This window comes from Melospiza melodia, chromosome 1, assembly GCF_035770615.1.
Source record: "Melospiza melodia melodia isolate bMelMel2 chromosome 1, bMelMel2.pri, whole genome shotgun sequence".
NCBI lineage: Eukaryota > Metazoa > Chordata > Aves > Passeriformes > Passerellidae > Melospiza > Melospiza melodia.
This window is the reverse complement of record NC_086194.1, coordinates 41,802,388-41,824,276: the sequence shown is the minus strand read 5'-3', so window position 1 is coordinate 41,824,276 and position 21,889 is coordinate 41,802,388. Positions and strand designations below refer to the sequence as shown.

The 21,889-nt window shown below is 39.9% G+C and overlaps 1 protein-coding gene across 4 annotated transcripts in view; it reads left to right on the top strand.

Moving 5' to 3' along the window:
• The first annotated feature begins 1,132 nt into the window (after nucleotides 1-1,132).
• Nucleotides 1,133-21,889, top strand: part of GADL1 (glutamate decarboxylase like 1) — an 80,955-nt gene continuing 60,198 nt past the window's right edge. Inside the window, exons 1-6 of one of the 4 annotated variants that reach the window (XM_063155139.1) lie at nucleotides 1,133-1,216; nucleotides 12,377-12,546; nucleotides 13,346-13,472; nucleotides 15,152-15,242; nucleotides 15,850-15,956; nucleotides 17,401-17,516. In XM_063155139.1, coding sequence (XP_063011209.1) covers nucleotides 1,210-1,216; nucleotides 12,377-12,546; nucleotides 13,346-13,472; nucleotides 15,152-15,242; nucleotides 15,850-15,956; nucleotides 17,401-17,516 — 618 coding nt within the window. In that variant the 5' untranslated portion in view covers nucleotides 1,133-1,209. Of the gene's footprint in view, nucleotides 1,217-1,269; nucleotides 1,386-1,448; nucleotides 1,543-4,052; nucleotides 4,177-12,376; nucleotides 12,547-13,345; nucleotides 13,473-15,151; nucleotides 15,243-15,849; nucleotides 15,957-17,400; nucleotides 17,517-21,889 lie in introns of those variants that run through there. The other 3 variants (XM_063155148.1, XM_063155157.1, XM_063155130.1) reach the window with 3 other exon arrangements.

The window sequence follows — 21,889 nt, the reverse complement described above, 5'->3', positions numbered from 1 at the left end:
AGGATACTACTGTGAATAGATGTTCAATTCACATGTGAATATTTCACTACTTCCAAACATCTCTGTCAAATATTAATCATGATCCAATTTTAAGGGGAGGCATAACATTTTGGGGATGTTGGTCGTTAATTTTTGGACACTTTCAGGCCTTCCTGTTACAACAGTGCTCAAAACCAAAGCTTGTTTACCTTTTTATTTTAAAAGGAAGCAATTAGGAAGAAATTTATTTTAAGAGGCAGTAATTAGGAGGAAATCAAGGGACGAGGATTACGAAGGCCTATGTCATGCTGTGCAGGGCACGTGTCCTGGAATGAACTGGAACAGCTCATTGAACACAACTCATCCAGAGCCCTTATAAAACTTGGTCTGTTGAGTTTGGAGAAGTAGAATGAGAGGGGACCTCACTACAGCCAACAGCTTACTTGTGTGGGGAAGCAGAGGAGAAGGCACTGATCTCTTCTCTGTGGTGACCAGCAACAGAGCCCGAGGGAATGGCCTGAAGTAGTGTCAGGGGAGGCTTAGGTTGGATATTGGAGAAAGGTTCTTCACCAGAGGGTTGTGAGGGAATGGCCTGAAGATGTGTCAGAGAAGGCTTAGGTTGGATATTGGAGAAAGGTTCTTCACCAGAGTGTTGTCAGGCACTGAACAGGCTTCCCAGGGAAGTGGTCACCAGCCTGACAGAGTTCAAGAAGCATTTGGACAGTACTCCTGGGCACATGGTGTGACTTTTGGGAATGTTCTGTGCAGTGAGCGGTAAGAGTTGGACTTGATGATCCCTGTGGATCCTTTCCAACTCAGAATCTTCTGTGACAGTGTGGCAAATCCCCTGGGCAGGCGGCGGTGCCCGGCCGGGCTGCCGGCGGTGGGCAGGACGCGCCCTGCTCAGGGCTGCCGGCCTGCCGAGGAGCCCGCAGCCCCGGCGGGGCTTTGAGGCACCGCTCAGGCTTTAGAGGCGGCGAAACAATCCCGTTGTCACAAGCAGCGGCTGCCACAACCCCTCGCTTTGGCAGTGAAGGCAGCCCGGGGCCGTGGCCGGCCGTGCGCTCGCCCTGCCCCGCGGGAGGGGCGGCCCGGCCGGGCCCGGCCTGGCGCGGCGCTCCGAGGGTATTTATAGCGGCCCCGGCAGCCCGGGCACAGCGGAGGCTGCGGCAGCGGCCGGGGCACAGCGGGGCCGCCCCCGCTCCTCTCCGGGGCCAGCGCGACGCCGGGATGGAGGGTAAAGGCGGGGGACACTGCCCTTGTCCCTCCTGTGGCCCCGCTTCGGCCGGGCTGCGGGCGGAGGGCTCGGCACAGGCTGCGGGGAGGGAAGCGGAGCGTTCTCTGCCCCCTCGGCGCGTTTAACACTTTCCTCGTCCTGCGGGGCTCCTGCAGCCTCCCCATAGCCGGTAACCCCGGGCTTGGCGGGGAGAGGCGCCTCGGGGCAGGGGGAAAGGACAGGGTCGGTTCGCAGCGCAGGTGGAGGGCTGCCTGCCTGCGGGGCATCCTCCCGTAACCTTCTTCTGTTACAGCGCGGCAGCAGCGTGGCCAGCATGGCTTAATAAGGTGCAGACTTTGCAACAGTTGTCATAAAAACATTGCAGAGCAGTGGTGTTATTTTTGTGGGTTTTTTTTTGTTTTTTTTTTGTTGAAATAAGTGATCTTTAAAGAGCGGTGCCTTTAGTTTAAATTTTTTTTTTTTTTTTTTTTTTTCATCAGGCGCCAGAATAACATAGTGATATATAGCAATATAGGGATTTGCTTTGGAACAAAAGGTCTCAGTAAGGGAGAAGTTAATCCTGTTTTGTAAAGGTGTTATCAAGTTCTTTGCCCGCATGAAGAGGAAGGCCTTGCATCATTAATGAAAAGTGAACGTTGACCATATATTTATAAAAGCTGGGACTGTGGATGAAGTATGGCTAATACAAAACACTGCCGGAGGAGCTTAGAAAATGCGGAGATTAAATTTGCAAGGTTAAGAAAGGAGGAAGTCCTTGGTTTTGTGAATGGAAGCTGATTGCTAAGTCAGAAAATAGTAAAAGTGTTTGCAGATGGCTCTCTCCCCTCCCACAAGATCAATATTCTTGATAAGAATTTCTTAACTTATCTCAAGTTGTGACTCTCTTATGAAAACCATTAAAATAGACTTGAGACCTAATAAATTTCTTTTATATTTTACCCTAAACATGGATGAAACAGTGAAAAAAGCTTTTATTCCCAGATTGAGAAATCTCTTGCATTTGTGGGTCATCCAAATTATTGGCATTATATTAGTTAAAAAAATCTCTGAACAAAATCATATTTTTGAAAGAAAACTGCATAAACTTAATATTTTAAAAACAGTGGATCCCTTTTTTTCTTTACTTAATGTAAATTGAAGGAGCATTGTAAGGTTACATGACAGTTCTGGTGTGTAGTAAATATGTCCTGGTGCCTGTAGTAGTTTCAGGTTTTACTGTAAGGACAGCTGTTCTACCTGAGTAGCAGGGGTACTACTGTATGAGTGACAGCAGCTCCCAAAATCATTTGCTTCAGATGCAGCTTATATTTATATCCTCTGCCTAAACAACCCCAAAGATATGCTGCCAGCAGTCACTAAGACTGAGATCCTGGTGGTTTAGCTGGGTAGTAATATTCTTGTTCAAATTTTGCCTGTTGTATGCTACCAAAAGTACTAATTTCTTTCCTAGTTTCCTTCCAAAACTATTGGCTTTGGCTGGTAAGAGAGAATGTGTCTGATGGTAATGTGATCTCCACCCTTGTTGCTGCAGGTTTTCCAGTCTCACCTTATTCATGGGTAGCATCTGTTATTTCTTTGCACTTTCCCTCTCATGAGGAATCCTTTACTCTCACAGACCTCTCTTTCTTTTGTCTTCGGTGATTTGCTGTGTTTTCTGCCAAGTTCTATCTGGTGAATGAGCTTCTCCCAAGTGGGATGGTGAATGAGGTTAGGCTACATTGTAGACTTCTCTAGAAGCTCAAATTATTGTAGAAATTTGGCTCTGTGGTTCTTGCGGTTGTACAACTTTGCTGCCTGCTGATTTTTTTTTTTTTTTTCATAAGCAAATGTGAGTCCATTGTTAAAACTAGACCTTCTGAGCTGATCAATGCAGTTCTCCTTTCAGTACTGATATTATGGGCTCTTAGCTTTTAAAGTCCTATCGGAAAGCAGCTGGGAGAGAGGCTGAAGGCACCTGCCTGTTGCAGCACTAGCATTGTGTTTGCTTTGCACAGCTGGAAAAGTGGAGTGGAGACTTGAACGTGCAGAGAGTTAACACCTGCAGAAGCTGCTGGGGTGAGCGCAGTGGGAGCCCTCTGAGGGGTGAGACTGGGTTCTTTTCCTTGTTGTATTTTTTTTCCCCTTTTAAACCCCCTCAATTTGAAAGTGACCATTTGAATTTCATCTTGCTGATTGCTAATTGAGCCTAATTTCTCTCAGATATCACCACAGTCCACAAGGGAAGCCTTAATGACTATGCATGGATGAGTAAAAGGATTTTTTTTTTTGGCTATGCTTTCATTCACACAAAATCCTAATAATGAGAGGGGACCAAGTTGTAAATTCCTACTCCTGGCTGCAGAAAGGGATCTTCACTGCATATATACTTCAGTCATTTGGCATCAGGGTAGTTTTCCAGGGTTGATTTGGCATGGAGAAAGCTTGGCAAATTCTGTATTTGGAGAAAAAAAATAGGTGGGCTGTTTTCTCTGGGGCATATATCTGAGTGTGCTAAGCAGAGTTTCAAGCAGGTTGCTAGCTCATCAACAGAGTCAGAGCTGGCAATCACAAGAGGAAGAGAGCAGCCAGCATTTATGCTATATTCTGCCTTTAAACTTTTGAATTGTTGGTGTCTCAGCCTGTATTTGGTATGAATTGGGAGTTATGTGGTTTTATGCCACCAGCAGACTGGGGAGGTGAGCTGGCAAACATTTTGTATAAGGTGTTGCCATGTTGCCATGTCAAGCATCTGTAATGTGAAGCGTGGTGAAACACCCTGGGAGTTAGGGAGACTTTAAGGCGCTGGTAATGTGACACTCAGGTTAGTATTTTGGTCAGAGCAGAGGGATAGGATCTCTCCTGTGTTTTAAAATCTGATCTGATAAAAGAGGTACTTGGATCTTTCCTAATACCACTTCATCAAAGGAAGGGAGACATCATTTTGCAAGAAATGAAGCTTGCATCAAATAAAGCCATTCTGAGTGAGTGCATTCGTGGTGCTTTAAAATTAATAAGAATTTTCTTGGCGGTTAATGAACATTTAGTGAAGAAGCTTAATTTGACATTTGAGAAGTTCAGTAAATAACTTTTCTATCTTGATTAAGGTGTCTTTTAAACTGTCACTTATACAACCAGGAATTGTCACTTTTTAATGCTTTATGAGATCTCGTTGCATACTGATTCAGCTATTATTGCCTATTAAACAGTTTAGATTTCGTTTGCCTTAATTTCCCTGCTCTTGACTATTTTAAGCTGCCTGCTTCTTTAAAGATCATTTCTATTTGCATAAGCATTTATTACGTATTCAAGACAGAAAAAATGGACACACTGAAGTAGATGTCTGTATTTCTGACTTCCTCCTACTCTGTGATCCAGTTTGAGATGGTTTTTTATGCTCATCCCAGATGTTTACCTCTTCAAGCTTTGCAGAAATCAGAAGTTAGATTTCTTACGGCCTTTTTTGCTTTGTCTTGTGCCACAAACTGCAGAGGTTGTAGGAGGCAATTGTTGAAAGCATTGATAAGTCCAGGATACTCATCAGGACATGGCTAATTTTGGGCCACTTCCTCCCTTTTGTTCTCCCATCTGTGCACACAAGTAATCTTATTTTGGCATTACTGGGCTTTATACATATGTAATGAGGGAATAATAAATTGAAAAGGCAAATTGTTGTTGCCTTGTAGCGCATCAGTAGTGGTTATTTCTGTTAATAATTATTGTCAGATCTCATCTAAGGGTAATAAAAGGTGTCTTTGACCTGATTCAAATGTATGAATGTCCATCTCTGTTACCATTTCTTGAGTATATGTGATCTTTATTTTTTTAATGAAAAATTTGTCAAGTGTCAGCAAATAGAATTGTCTTTCAAAGTAAAAGCCACTGGACCAGAAGCTTTTCAGTCTCATGAATGTCACAAGAAAGGTGGTTCTTAGTGACCACAGTCTTTTGTCAGCAAAGTAGCAATGACTACAAAGCAGTTGGTTAAATCTAGATAATTTGGAAATGCTTGTGTCTCTGAAGCTTAGCTATCTCTGCCCTTTGTCACATCTTATGTATGCTGAAAAGCCTTATAAATATGATCTTGTCCATTGGCAAATGTCAGGGTTTCAACAGGAAATCTTGTCTTAAAGTGGCTTGGCATCCCTCTGCTGGTTACACTGCAAGACAGCTTGCAGGGTCTCATTGAGCTGCTTAAACGAATTTTTTGCAAGCAGCCCTACTCCATTGTTCAGGGATTACTGAGGCCCCTTTGGGGCCAATATATCATGTTAAAAAGCTCTGGCACCAGCCTGAAGGGGGAAGAGCACGTGACAAATGCTGTATGTACCTGGTATTTGGTTGCAGTGCTAATGCTGAGGTCAAATGACTGATTTAAGTTTTGACATGGTCCAAACAGACAAACCCCAAACAAAATAAGGTATCCATTTTCTGGGTGCAGTCAGGCTACAGGCAGTGTGGTGGCTCTGTGTGGGTTTCTTTCAGCTTGCCATTGCTGAGCCCTAGTGTGCACAGCAGGATCACATCTGGGCTTCCACCAGGCACCATCCAGACTGATGCTCTAGAAAAGGACTGCTAGGGTCTTCTGCTGGCCCCTGCCAGTGCCATGCAGCAGCCTGGCTTCTTGCAGCTCAGGAGTGCTTTCCCAAAATCTGGTAGTAAACCCATGGTGGGCACGACCTGAAATGGTGTGTCCAGAGCCCTGCTGGGTCCCTCATCTGTGTGACCAATCTCTGCTGATGTGACCAGCAGTGTTATAACAGCCTGGGCAGGGCAACTTGCTCCATTTTGAAAGTGCATTGAGCTACTTTAAACTACTTTTACATTGAAGTGATAGGCTAATAAATGATGAATATCTATGTAGGAACTAGTTCAGAGAATCTAGTGGTCTGGAAAGTTACATTCTGATTTGCTATGCACTAGCTTCCCCATGTTAGTAAATAAGGGCATATCTCAGAGTTGTGTTGTGGGCATGAGTTATTGAACAGCAACTGGAAATCCTTTGTAGGAAGCATAAAATATGGAAGTGTTTATGATATGAAAAAGTGAGAAGAAAATACTTGTTTTGACTGTAACTTGAATGTGCAGGTAAAACTTCCGAAAATGAAATTTAGACTTTTCATCTATTTCTACATTTTAACTTGCACTGAATCCCATTAAACTCAGTTTTATAAATTACTGCCTTCTTAGTTGATTTTTGAAAGACTGGAGCTAAAAGTTGATTTTATATTATGATTAAAAATATAGTTCTTGCATGAAATTGTAGGCTGTCAGGAACCCTTTTAAAACAAGATGTAGAACTCCCATTTGGATAAAAAAACTATTTGTGTTTTCGTTTAATTTTTTTTTTTTCCACTGGACCATAAAATTCTCAGGGATTCTGTATGTTCTATGTGGGTCACACCTGTATTCATCATTTCTGTTTGAACTCAGCCTCCTGAAGTTAACTCTTCTATACCATACACAGTGGTTTGATTTAATGTTGTAGATTCAGTCACTTTTCCACTGAAAAAGGAATGCCCATTAGATGTTCACCATCAATGCACAACTTTTAATTAAAATGAAAAGAGTTGTGTTTCTCAGATACTGCCTACACTGTTAGCAGGTGTTAAGTGTTAGAACATGTGAGAAAGAATCTCACTGGGGTCAGGGAGTTGGGATTTCCATTTCATAGTTGGCATTTGCTGTTTCTCAGTTTTGCAGCAAGGTGAATTCCAATTCTCCACAGCCTTTCTTCCTAATTGGAAATGTTACAGCAAAATCATTCCTGCACTTATTAGCTGGGGCATTGTAGAGTTGTTATGAAAAATTAACATCAGTTCCCAAGGACTGGCTGCATAAAAATGTCTGAATCCTATATTTTAACTTTTACTTGCCCTTTTTTTTTTTTTTTTTTTTTTAAGCAAATCCTGCCTAGGACAGCACAACATGACATGTTGTGAGCATTCAGCTCGAAAGAGTCCCTCCTCAGAGCTCAGGAAATACCTCTGAAAGCAGGACCTCTGTCCTAGCATGGTCCTTACATTTCCTGTCAGATATTCCTCTCTGTGTCTCCTCTCCTCATTTCGTTCTCCCAACCCTTTCTTTAGGAAAGGGAAATTCAGGTGTGGGATGGAGAATAGGATCCATTTGTAGTGCTGTTGCTGTTCAGTGCTAGCAGTGAGCTCAATGAGCCTATTCAGGGGTTTTGGAGCCCAGACACAAGCACTTTGTTTTCCTTGGGTCCTTCTCTAGAAAGGTCACATTTGCCTTTTCACAGTCAGAGGATTCCTGTGTGGGGGTGGCTGCTGCTGACCTTCTGAGGGGAAGTACCCAACTTGTTCCCTGTCCACAGGCCTGGTCCATAAATCTGCAAAACAAGAATATGTAATATAGGGGGAATTGCATAAGCCCTACCATACACATGCTCACTCCTTTTTTTCATATGGATAGCTTTTCCTGGACAACAAGAAATTTTATACACTGGATTTTAAGAAAACTGCATCTCCTTTACTTGGTGACAGGCCTGGGAAAACAGTTTATGAAGAAACAATATATTTTTGCCCTAAGACTAGAGTGGTTTTACTTTATTCATATGTACAGAAAGCAGTGATTAAAGAAACAGAAGTGGCTTTAAATATTGTTTATACCAAGGGACTCAAATAGCTGCATAGTGTGGGACAAGTATGTTTTAATGATTTGATACATGATCTGGCACCACAGTAATTCATTAAACATGGTGGAGTTTTGATACTGAAAGCACTTATTTTCTTTTGCTGGACACACTGAAAGAAGACCCATGACTAGATCATACAGAATGAGAAATTTAATTTTTTTTTTCTGATTAATGCTGGCAATTACTACTGCATTTGTTGCAAAGTAGAAATAGGCCTTTGGTCAAAGCCAGATTTTTGCATTCCCCCAAATAGTCAGTGGGGCTAATACAGTATAAACTGAACAGGATTTGGCTCTGGCATTCAAACATAAGCTACTCTTTCACAAGAGCTCCCTTTTGTTTCCTCATTCACCTTGTGAGCAGTAAATCTTTTTGATAATTTCACGCTACTCTCCCAAATATTGTTAGAATGGGCCAAGTACAATGCTTCAGTTTCTTTTTATAGTGCAAGGATTGAGCAGTCAAATATAGAAACAGATGAAGCTTTTAAAATATATGTAGTACTTACATAAAGATATAGAAACATCTGAAAAAATGTTTATTTTTTCCTGTATATTATTCCAACTCCAATTAATTTATGTTTGCTGCTGGGAAAATAATATTGATCATAAAAATGAAATGCTGGTTGGAAATACTTAGGCTTCTGTAATAGAATATTTCTTTCACGATGAAATATGAGAATTATGTGCTTGATTTTGCTGCTGCTGAAGCCAGTGGCTAAATGCCCAATTGCCTTCAACTGGAGCAGAATTGAGTCTTCTCTTTTGCAGAAAAATATCTTTAACAGTCAGTAATTCTTAATCTCTCTGTTAAAGCACTTCAATTTGCTAAATTTTTAGTTCTGTTTCAAGCCTGGAGCCATTTGGCTGAAATGGTATTTGATGTATTTTCTGGAAGTCTGTTTTCTGAGTCTGCTTCAGAGTATGTTTCTGTATTCTCAAATAGGAAAGAACATATTTATTACAGTCACATCTCTAGATGGTTTCTCTATCTTATCTGAAAACAAAAGAGGTATATGTGACAAGATGCTCTTTCTATGAAGTGGGCTCTCCCACTTCGAAAAAAGTCATGTTCCTTTAGTGCAATCTGATGTGTCTGACACAGATATATAAAAGGCCCAAAATTTTTGGAAAATAATGTGACCATTTGATGAATGATTTTTTTTATAAGACCCAATATGTATCATCAACATAGTGTGTGTTTCTTAGCTTGGATGCTGAGCTCTGAGAATGTGTTAAAGGCATCTATTTAATTGTGACATAGAAAGTGAACTGGAATCTTTCTGGAGGCTAATCTATCTAAAGCATAATAAATAGATCATTGGCCTCTTTTAAAAATGTGATAAAAAGAAAAAATATTATGGAATTTCAGATGTTTATCATCTACTTAGTTATCCTCTTCAGGGCTTTACTGCAACCAAGAGGACACACAATTATTTTTTGATAGGGAAGAGTTTGATCATCTTATAAGGATTCAAGAAGTCAGATAAGTACAAGTAGAAGATTAGGTATCATCAATTGCAGAAAGATCATGAGGGATGAGAAGAGTGCATGTAGTAGTTTCTGAAACCTGTAGTAGTGGTTTCTGAAACCTGAAAAATGTGTGAAATCTTAGAAAAATGTGTGTGCTTGGGGCTTGATTTAACACGTGATTGTGAAGTGCTAAATTATGAAGTTTCTGCTAATTTCAGGTAATGGTTTTATGGTAATATTCTGGGGCATAATTTGCTACAAATTCAGGTTGAAATTATAAGTGATAATGAAAAAAGTTATTGAGAATGTGGTAAATAATTGCAAGGAGTATTATTCGATGAATTAAAATATGGGCAGAGTTACAAACTCTTTGCTGGAGCTTTACACAGGTGAAATGCTGTTGAAATGAAGTCTGTCTTCCATCTCTTCCTTCTAACCTCTCTGCTTTGCCTTTCTTTCATAGGCTGTGCTCAAGTTCTGAAACTGATATGGAGATTAGAGATAGACCATCACCCATTTTCCAGATCATATCTTCCTCAGGATCCAAAAAGGATCCTAGGGAGACTGTAAAACTGTGTGTAGAGATGAACAGACCTGCTTCAAACAGGAAGCTGTTAGACCTATGACTCGGTTCCCTAAAGACCTGGTAGAAAAAGTAATGTAAAGTTCTGCTGTTGCAGAATTCCTGTAAAAAGATCATTGTAAAGTCATGGAAATATTAGTATCTTATCTCTGTGCAAAAGTGACAGGAATAGGGAGTTACCAATAGAAATCTTTTTCACAACTCTGCTTCTAGCAGAGAGTTTATGGAGAACAAAAAAACCCCAAACCAATCCACCAAACAACAACAACAAAAATACCCCAAACCAACAAAAAAAAGGAGTTAAAGAATTAGTGACTTCTCTTGCTCCGCCGTCAATTCTGCTTGTAACCAAAGGAGGTATCAATATCTGTGCTCTGCAATAGATATTAGTCTCCCACGGAGTTCTTTTTTAGATCCTGTCCTATTTTTCATAGAAACAAAACACCTTTGGCGTACATAGAGATCATAGACCCTCCAGGTGACGTTAAGGTTGAAATTCTTTTTTATATTTATGTTAAACTCTGAATAGTACTTATGGCAGCTATTTATGCATCAAATAACTAAGTCTCAACACAAAATTAGTCTCTGTTCTCTCTGCCCAAAGCCCTGATGCCTTCAATTTCCTGGTATTACCCAGGGTTTTAAATCTTATAAAGTTGACCTACTAGCTTGTGTTTCCAGAGATAAGCATCTAAGACTTTTTCAAAGCTGTGGTTTCTTTACAGTGCCTCTGCTGTGGTGTGCTGGAAAGCATGATGAGAACTGACGTTTTTGATGTCTGTGATTTTCCCTCTTTGCCTGTTGAAGATTTAATACTGTTTGCCTGCTTGTTCTCCATCTGTCCAGTAGGAACATTTATGCCTTTACTATAACAATGGGCTGAAGGCTACTCTGTTCAGAAAAATTTAGTATGCTGCCCATTTGGATTAAAAATAGAAGTAATTTTAGAAAGGCGAGAGGAGGGTGTGTGTGTGTGCTGTTTTTGTTGGCAGCATTATGAGAAGTGTGAGGTCCCATCTCATGTTAGAATTTTGTCTTGTTTGTCATATCTCCCCTGAAAAGTCAAAGTGAACTGAATAGCTTCTCTGAGTCACCAGAAAATAAAAGCTCATGGGATTAGCAGGGTTTCTTTCAATCAATGGACCTTGAAGTGATGTACATTTCTAAGCATCACTGTTGTTCTTCTAAGTCCTCCTGTGCATGAGGAGCTGTAATTATGATAAACATGATGAATGTGTCGGACTGCAGTGCCTGGCAGTCCTCTGGAAATTCAGTTGTTTAGACCTGTGAAAGAGCCGCCTGTGTTCTCTGCTTTGCAAGTGGAGCAAAAAGTAAAGCAATAAGATAAAGCTGTTTTGGACACAGAACATACACTCAATTCTCCATACACCCCAGCCTTGCCCCATCCTCACTGTAAATGAAGACAACCACGGTGGCAGTGCTGCCTGGCTCCATAGACCTCAGCTATTCTAAAGCAGGATCAGTGAACAGATACTGCCTGTAACCCAGATAATTTGGTTACAGTAGTTACCGCTTCTCCTTTCAGTGCGATACTGTTTCAAATATCTATTCCCTCCATATCTCCAAATGTCTCAATTTCATCTTCATCCTCATGCTGGTGAAAAACAGAGTCCTGATCTTGCCATACGAAATCAATACATGAAAGAGATACGTAGTTGCCGCTGTCGGCGAGTGTCTCACAAGCATCTTGGATGAGCTCTCCGGGGTAATGCAAAGGTGGAAGTAAAAATGTGTTAATGGCGGAGAGTATGTCTCCTGGGTAAAGGTGAGGGAGGGGAAAGAGATCATCACTGGAGAAAGGAATCAACAAAATAAACAAGATAATTTGCCTAGCAGATTATTGTAATTAGTGACTGAGGGCACTTAATGGGATAGGGGCAGAAAGAAGTACAGGTATGTGGCATTGAAAGGGTTTTTTTCCAGGGAGTGTGGGTCAGTGAAGCAGTCTGCAAAGAATGCAGAAGACTCTGAGCAAGGGGACTGGCTGATGGGAAGGAGCAGCATAAAGATACAGGACACAAAGTTGAAAGTTATTTCATGAAAAATTGGGAGCAGAGGGATGGCTTGTGGAGGGAAACATTTTCAATTAAGAAAAATGCCCATTATCTTTATCTGTATTTCTATTTGTACAGCTGTAACATGTTCTAAGCCAGAACTGTATTTTCCTCTGTGTTTGGAAAGTCCCTTGCATGCTTTTGTATGTTAGAAGAAGCAGTAGGTACAATACAAGTAGACTGTTATTGCCTGCAGAATAACAGTCTATGTTTGAAGTAATCTGTTTGGGTTTTTTTGTCTGTAAAGATTCTTCCACCAAAATCTGGGATTTTTGTACGGATAAAAAGTCTACGTGAGGCTTTTCTTAAGTTGACTAAATCTCCAGCAGGGAAAGAATATTTTTTTTTAGTTTATTATTTATTTATCCTTGCTTTAATTATGAGTTATTTCTCTTACAGTTGGTGTTTGCAAGCAGGAGATGCTTCAGAAGAAGAATGCTGTTTTGGTGGATGGGGTCATCCTAAATGGTCCAATAATGGACTCAAAAGCAGGAGAGAAGTTTGTGGAAGAGGCGTGTAAGATTATAATGGAAGAAGTTGTCCAGAAAGCGGATGATGTAACAGAAAAGGTAAAGCTGTAGAGTGTTGTTGAGACTTTGTAGTGAAGGTAATGAACAATAAATCTATTTTTTATAAGCTCTATTTTATTGCACTCTAAGTAGCCTCAAAATCGTTTCTAGTCTGTGCTTGGCTCCAAAATAAAATATAGCCTTACAAATTAATAAGGAATATATAATAAAACCTTCCAATAACATAAATTAGCATACATATCTGCCAGCAAATGATTTTTTTTTTTTAATCTCAGAATGCAAAGGTCATTTTCTTTGAGATCGCAAATGACTGTAGTGTTTTTCATGTTTGGAGTGGGGTTATTTGTTTTCTCCTCAGAGGCACAGGCGTTGGAGAAGGAGGATAGTGGGTGTGGTACCACCGTGAAAGGACAATGTTATAAGATTGCTGTGGGTTCTGCAGAACCTGCTTAAGAGGCTGTATGGGAAGAGGTCCTGCTAATAAACTGTGCTTGCCTTTGGGCATGCACTGCTTGCTCCCACCCCTTGGCAGAGCAGCATCTGAAATGCTGTGATTACAAATCCTTAGCTAGCAACAGAATTTGAGCTGCAGGCTTATTTCTTTTCTGCCTTTCAGCATTTCCCACTCTAATGTTTATGCTTGAGTGTTGCCTGAGACATGATAAAACCAACATCCCGTGAGGCCAGCTTACTGGATCTATTTTCTGATGGCACACTGCCCTGCCATGGGAAGTTGTGTGAAAGCAGAGCTGAATGGGGTGATTACTTTGTACTCTATAACCTCTTGCTCCTGGCTAAGCTGTTCACTGATGGTGTCTGCCCTGCTCCCCATCACTAGGTCTGTGAGTGGCAAGCCCCTGAGAAGCTTAAGCAGATTCTTGACCTGGAGATGAGGGACACTGGAGAATGTCATCAGAAGATCCTGCAGCTCTGCCGTGATGTTATAAAATACAGCGTCAAAACCAGTAGGAATGGGGTTTAAGCACTGTTGCTCTGCATGCTAACTTTGATGGGATAATCTTTACAAACCTCTGTCACCTTTTAGGGAACTGGGAATGTGAGTGTTTGTTTCCCTTCTGCCTATACAAGTGTGCAAACAGTTGCTTTACTGAATTCTGGTCACCATAGGCTTGACTAATATATGTCATAATGGCAAACTTATCAAACGTAATTAATGTAATGTCCTTTGCATTAATAGTAGATTCTGTCATTTTGAAGTCTTGGGAAAGTCATCTAGACAAATGATATAGCAGTCTATCTAGCAAAACAGGCAGGAGAAGGACCTTTTTGTGTGATTTCCTGCTGTCTGAGTGATGAGATTTGGAGTCAACCATCATTGCCCTCATATGTTCTTAGTGATGAAGACCCTCGATTTATTATTGTTCTATTTGAGCAATAGTCTTGCAGGTTGTTAATTTGCTGATAGACAGCAATTCCTGTTCCAGACACCATGAGAGGAGAGCCTGCGGTGTTTCAGAGACAGTACACCACAGCTCTGCAGGATTAGTTCTCTATAGCTAACCTTTCTGCAGCGTGTGCAGGGTAATTCAATCTTGGTGAAAAGGGATGAACAACATCTGTTCAGGAAATGGCACTGTGAATCTGTAGCTCAGGATTTCAGATGTTGTACGGCTTAGGCTGTATTTTGTTAAGTAAAAAAGACATTTGATATAGTTTGTTGTGCATTTCTGGGCTGCATTCCCTGCTACAGTCTCTGTTGCTGCAGAGTAAAACTGTAAAATAATTTTGAGAGGGAGCTTATGATTTGAAAACCACATCAGAGTAGTGATACTGATCTGCAGGGGTAGTGTACTAATAATATGCAGATATAATTACTGAATTAGTTAAAGACATTCTATTTATATTACTTTTGCAAATTGCCTTTAGATTATAATATGTCACCTTAGAAAAGATGTGGTATATAAAAATATGCTGTGCAAATAGTCTTTAATTTGAGTATAGACATTTATTGAAGCCCTATAATATAATATAAATATAAATGGAGCCATACTGTTTACGTAGTTTTGCACATAAAAATGCTGTGTGCTGTGGATTAAAATTTAGGTGGTGACCTCACTGTTGAACAGAGTTGTTTTTACAGTCAGCAATAGCATAGAATTTTGTCAAAATTACTTATATCTCAGTGTTTAAAGGAGGGTAAATAAATTCTCTTCTCATTCATTTTAAGTGTGCAGCAAAATGTTCCAAGCTGTTAGACTGCCTCTCTTTCTTTCTGTGTTGAAACTCTGGTGGGGGAAAAGGCACAGCTGCTTGTGATCCTGTATTCTATGGCTTAGCAAAATTTGGCTGAGCATCGACTGTGGCATCTCAAAACCACTGTTTAAAGGCACTATGTATACTCAATTGTCAATCCCTTTTATTTTTGCTTTATAAAATTTGTGAACAACTCACAATTATTCTGTGCACCACTTGCATTTCTCAAGACGTATTTTGAAGCTTGAAAGTGCTTATTAAATTTACTTTCAAAGGAATGTCTAACTTTAGGGAAGGACAGCAAATCCAGAGAATACTGGGCGAATGGAGTCAATTGTGGTTTGCAATGGCCAGCATTCAGCTGAGGGGGAGTGTGATGTATTCTCTTTTCTGGTATATCCTGTCACTTGCTTTTCATCTGTTTTTGCAGATCACCCGAGATTTTTCAATCAGCTGTATGCTGGGATAGATTATTACTCGTTAGTGGCTCGTTTCATTACAGAAGCACTGAACCCCAGTGTGTAAGTGTGGTTCTTTGTCCTCTTGATGATGAATTAGTATGTTTTTTGAAATAACAGCTTTTTTGCTTCCTTGCTTCTGATTTCTGTTTTCAGTGTTATAGAAGAGGCAGGAATTGTGCAAGACTTTGGGAGAGGAAACCCTCTGATTTAGATTGGCTGAAGTTGGGGTTTATGAGGAGAGAGTTTTTTTCAAAGTTAATAAACCTAGAGTTTTATCTCACATAGTACATAAAAATAAATTAATCAGACTTAACTTAGTTGTTCATTCCTTTGAGGCGTTCTGCACACAGTTGACTAGAAATGGTTACTTATCTACTGTTAACTTGCAAATGTAAAGCTGAAATTTAAGCATGTGACCTATATTAATAGAAAACTCTGGTGTATTACTTTGAGAGTGAAAGTGTCAATGAGATCCTGCCAGAAACGAATTAATTGGTCTATTCTATCAGATCCATAATGTTTTTAGTTTAGAGTCCTACTGCTGGTGGTGATCACCTGCTGATAGATTAGAGAAAGGTGCAAGAAGCCTTTATCTAGTTTTAGCAATGCTCTGTGCCATGAGTTATGTAGTTTTAACACCAATTATCATACTGTAATTTCTCTTCAGATACACATATGAAGTATCCCCTGTATTTCTGTTGGTGGAAGAAGCAGTCATCAAGAAAATGATTGAATTCATAGGCTGGGAAGAAGGGGATGGTATATTTAATCCAGGTAGGAACAGTTCAGACCTCAAGCTGCCTATAAACTGCCTAATACCATTAATTCTATAAACATTGGAGTCATACAAATTGCATATTTGAAAATGCATGCAAAAGTGTAGTGATAGACAAAACTATTTTATTTTTATTTCTAGGCTTATCTTATGTGTTTCTAGTAATAATTTGGCAATTTTGACCAGTGAAAGAATGAAAACACTTCTACATTAAACATAATTATATGGAATTATTTGAAATTAATTGTTTGTAGCTGATGCCCTTCCTGACCTTATTAACAATACCAACAGCCTCATGGGAAGAAGTCAACTGAGCTGACAGACCTGATTTATGTGCTTGATGCCAATCCATGGTGCCTGAGATCTTTGTATCCTGCTTATGAACTGTGGGAGCAAGAATTTACATGTTCTTAACTCCTTTGAATTTTTATAATTTTATTAAATATTATGATAATGCAGGCCAAACAGATACTTCTAAAGCTGCTTGATAAACCATATGTTTCAAATGTTCTGTAAGCCCACAACACTGAAATAATGAAGCATAATGGTGATATTTCACAGATTATTCAGATAACAAATAATTGGGATAGTTGTGAAGGTTTTAGATCTATTTTGGGGTGAGAAGAGAAATTAAATGAGTACATGAGTTTAAACTCCCTCTCCTAAACTGAAAGAAAGTCAGTAATTCTAGCCTACACATGAGTAGTAGAAAAATAAACAAGATAAAAATCCCTATTTTTTAATATATTACTGGTACGGTTTTCTTTTTCACATCAAATTGGATGTGTATTTTTGGTAGAAGCCTTGCTTTTACAGAAGAATTTCTGGCTTAATACTTAGTGATCTACTGAGAGAAGATAAATTAATTGCCCTTGTTTTGGTTCTAGTTTTATGTAAGGGTTTTTCTTACTGCTTTGGTTTTGTTCTTCTAGGTGAATAAAACCTGTCCCAAGTGAATAAAACTTGTCCAGATCTTACCTTGCAGATCTTTCAGTTCCCACTCACTGTGTTTATTTTTGAGTTGGTTTTTTTTTTTTTCCCCAAAGATCTTTTTTCTCCCTTGGTCCTCTGAGGCCTGGTTGCCCAAGAGATCTCCAAGGCTCCGAGCTTGGTGCAGGCAGCTGAGCTTGTTCTGCTGCAGTGTAGAGGGGAAGGTGCTATGCCAGGGTTTTCTCTGTTGGGAAGGACTGCTTGGGCACAGCTCTTACTCCTCAAAGAGGAAAATATCCCCAAAGAGCATCCAAACAGGCTCTGCTTCCATGCCTGCTGCAGAGCCCAAGGTTCATTTTATGGATGTAGCCTTCAGGGGAGGAAATAAACTGTGATGGATGCATCACTAGGATGCCTGTGGGGTTTGTTTTTCCCTTAATGGGTCAAGCTCTCAGATGCAGGAAAGGTACTCATACTGTGGCTAATACAATATTTGTATGTCTCTTTTTGCAGGTGGCTCTATTTCTAATATGTATGCTATGAACTTAGCAAGGTACAGATTTTGCCCTGAGATAAAGGAGAAAGGGCTCTCAGGTCTGCCAAGACTAGTTCTGTTCGCTTCAGAAGAGGTAAAATGAAAACAAAGAAAAGCTTTTTGAACTTTATTTTTTCAGTTGCTGCAAAATGATATCATTTGCATATCTGATGGGGCACTGGTAGAATAATTCTGACATCAATGTATGATGTGGAATATTGGAGCCAAGTGGAGAAGTCTGATGGTAAATTTCCCTGCAGAAGCTTTCTTGCTTTCAGAAAACAAACACAGATGTTGCTGCTTTGAAAACTGCTGATACAAGAACAGGTTGTACATGGGGCAAACCTGAAGCAGAATGCATGTGCTGTATTGTGGAGGTCTGCAGCATTTGATTTCCCACAGCATAAAGTCTAGCAGGAACTGTAGGTGGGTTTTGGATGTCAAAGGTTTTTTTCTGCATGTTTAATTTGTACTAAACTCAGTACTTGTGGGCCTGTGAGATGGCTCTCTGCAGCTCCCATTTTGCCCTATGTCTGAATATACAGATTGGATGTGGTACAGAGTCAAACCCACCATATGCCTCTCAGAAAAAAAATTCTGGACCTTTAGACATTTTTTCTTTAAATAATTGAAAATACCTGGCCAGTTTTTAAAGTTTTTGAATAATATCAATCCAAAATGCCTGTGGGAAATTGAGTTACATTCGTACATTTATTCTGAAGGTAGATTTTGGAGCCTTTTTTCTCTTCCCTGTCCCTTCAGTTTTCAGAATTTATCATTTGATTAGTGTAGAGTTGTTATTAATTCTGACTCTACTATATAAAAGCCCCAGTGGAAGCCTGCACAGAACCTTGTTGTATTAGAAAATATGGACTTACTAGGATAATTTTAGCTCAGACGTTTATGCTCCAAACAGTTTGCAGTGCAACTAGATGAGAGGCTTATTTTGAAGAAGCCTGAGGGATGAAAGCATTGTGTAAGTTTTCCAAGATAACATGTCTTTTGGAACTGAGCCCACATATTCTAAGTAAAGGTGGTTTGTTTGTTTTTCCCCCCCCCCAAAAATATTTTTTCTTGTTTGCTTTCTTTTCTTTTTCTGAAAAGTGTGTGTATGGAAATACATGCCAGTTCATACTTAATCCCTCATGTTACATCTTCAAAATAGTTAAGGAGGAAAAAATGAGTTTGAAGCAAGTTCCATAAATGCTTTTGAAGTAAAGCCCATGAAACTTTCATCATGAAGTAACGTTTTATTTCATTGCATGGTTTTACTACAACATATTTTCTTACTCTGAAATAAGCAAACATTTAAATTCATGTCAAAAGAAATTTTAATTGTCTGCCAGAATAAATTTATTTTTATGTCTTTGCTTCACCAGGAAGACCAAAACCATAAAACATAAACTTGACAAGGAAAAATAAATTGGTAAATTATTTGTAAGGCCATGCTTTTGATCTCTAATACTTTGTTTGCTTCAAACAACTACATAGTCTTTAGTACTCAATAATCATTTACTGTAAAACTGATGCTTTTAATAGCCAGATAGTGTGACTATTTTCTAAGATCACTAGTGTTTATTCAGTGTTATGAGGGAGGAAATGGGCATATTCATTTATAATTATTTTGAATCCACCTGTACTGAGTCCAAGCTAGATGACTTTTTGGAAACTTTTGTTCAGATAAGCCATGTTGAGAATATATGTAATCAGTAGCCCACACTTGAGAAAAGTACGGAAGCACTGGTGTCATACAATCCTAGTTCTTTTATTATTGTTTTTATTTTGAGTCTTATTTAACATTTTGCACTTTTGAATCACAGAACCAAGGAATCATTTAGGTTGGGCAAGACCTCTTAAGATCATCAGGTTCAACCTTTGACTGACCACCACCTTGTGGTCAGGTCACTAAATGCCATGTCTGGTTGTTTCTTGAACACCTCCTGGGATGGTGCCTCCAACACCTCCCTAGGCAAACTTCCAATGCTTAACCTTTCCTGTGATGAAATTCTTATTGTCCAGCTTGAAACTCCCCTGGCACAGTTTGAGGCTGTGTCCTGTCAGTGGTTGCCTTGGAGAAGAGCCTGACTCCTCCCAGGCTACACTCTCAGGCAGTTGTAGAGAGCAATTACCTCTGTTCAGCCTTTTTCCAGGCTAAACACCCCCAGCTCTCTCACCCACTCCTCGCAGGGCTCACTGTCTAGATCCTCCACCAGCTCTGTTGCCCTTCTCTGGACATGCTCCAGCCCCTCAATGTCTTTCTTGTAGTGAAGGGCCCAAAACTGAGCACAGGATTTGAGATGTGGCCTTACCAGTGCCGATCACAGGGGAACAATCACTGCCCTGGCCCTGCTGGCCACACTACTGCTGATACAGGCCAGGATGCCATTGGCCTGCTTGGCTACTTTAGCACACACTGGCTTGTGTTCATCTGGATGTCAACCAGCACCCCTAGGTCCTTGTCCACTGGGCCCCTTTCCAGCAATTCTTCCCCATGCCTGTAGTGCTGCCTGGGGTTGTTGTGACCCAAGTGCAGGACTGGGCACTTTGACTTGCTGAGTGTCACACCCTTGGCATTGCCCATCAATCCAGCTTGTTCAGATTCCTCTGCAAATCCTTTCCTATCCTTCAACAGATCAATTTCCCACCCTGCTTGGTATCATCTGTGAGCTGCCTGAGGGTACACTCAATCCCCTCATCCAAACATCCTCCATTTTTGTTGGATTTTTTTGTTTGTTTTAACTGAAGAGGTTCCTGGAGAAGCAAATTGTCAACCCTCCCAACAAAACAAACTTGGAAAAGTAAAACAAAACTTGGAGAAATTAACAACCTGAGTTTATCTTCATCAAGAATCAGGCATGAGCATTGGCATGGAGAAGCCATGAGGGTATAATGAACACAGTATTGATAAAGAGTCAAAAGACATGACTGTTCATTCAAGGCCCTTGTGCCATTTTAGGCCTTGGCTGAAATAAAATGATTTTTGCCTTGATTTTCTAAGTCTCTAAGTTTCAGTTTGGCACTTGTCAAGTTGAAAGAGTTGCCCTGCTGCAAAGCAGGGGAATGCACAGACTTTCAATGACTTATGTGATCTGAGGCTATGTATTTTTGTATGTTCTTGGATAATATAAAGATGTATATTTAATGCATGGCCCACCCAAGGTCCTCACATATTCTGCTTGGCCTTCAGTAATAAAAAGGCTCCTTGTTCCTGTAAGCAAATGCTTAGATATTCAAAGCTGTGGTGATATGCAGTGAACACTTTTTATGCTGCTACTCTGTAATACTTTTTGCTGGACCATAGCAGTGTGATTCCCCTTGAGACAGGAGCAGCAGAAGAGTAATTGTTATATCCCACTTTCTGGAGGCATAATTTGTGGTTCTGTAGGAGATAAATGCTGTTCTAGTTATAGATATCAGCCCACCTTTTTAATCCCTTTTGCTATCTGACTCCCATCTAAACTTTATTCTGGCACACGTATGTGCTACATTGGTCTGAAAGGTAGAAATCTGGTAAATTTGAGGCAAGTAAGGGTAGAAGAGGATCTGTAAACAGTTGAAATGTACATGCTGATGTGAGCAGTTTTTTTAGATTAAATGAAACTAAATTCCTCCCCAGTGCAACTTGATCATGAAAGTAATAAAGCGAGAGAACACAACATTAACTTGTCATGTTGTCCCCTGTTGAAATTATAACAGACAAAAACGGGTAATAAGGTAATAAAACAATCTCATAATAAGGTAATTGCTTTATGCAATCGTGTTTCTAGGAAACTTTTTAAAATCAAGAAAATACAAATTTGTCTTCTGTTTTAATGAGCAAAGCTAGAAAGTACCTTGTCTTTGCAAACATCATTAGGAGATGAAAACTATGTCTAGATATAGGTAAAATAGTACAGCAGCACATCTTAAATGCACCAATGTTCCGATTTGATCTTGTGCTCTGAGATGGTAATTTCTTGCTACAAAATGGCTACAGATTCAATAATTTGTCCAAAGAAACTGTGAAAGACATGCCAAGAGTAACCTGAACTCACAGTATTTAAAATAATACTTTTAATCTGGATATTTCTTTCTCCTTTTTTTGGAAAGGGAACTATGAAAAGTGAATTAGTTGTTGCTCTTGTGACTATAGCTGCTAAATGCTCTTTGGTATATTTTTTCTTAAAATGGTGCAATGCAGTTTAGCATAATGGCTTCTAAGAAGGGGGAAGAAATTCTTACATGTTTTCAATCAGTATAACTGAAAGACCTCTTTTTTCACCAAAGAAAGCATATCCTAAGTCTATGCAGTATTATGGGTCTTGTTCTTTTTCTGTCCTAGTGAAAGACAGAATTTTCCAAGAAGTACAGAGGTTCTTCTGAAGGAAAAATAATTTCTCTTGCAGCCTGTTTGTTTTTGTATTCCCTCTGTTCTTCCTTCTCTTTTCCTCAGCTTTTTGGTATAATCTCTCAGGTACTCAAGCCTCT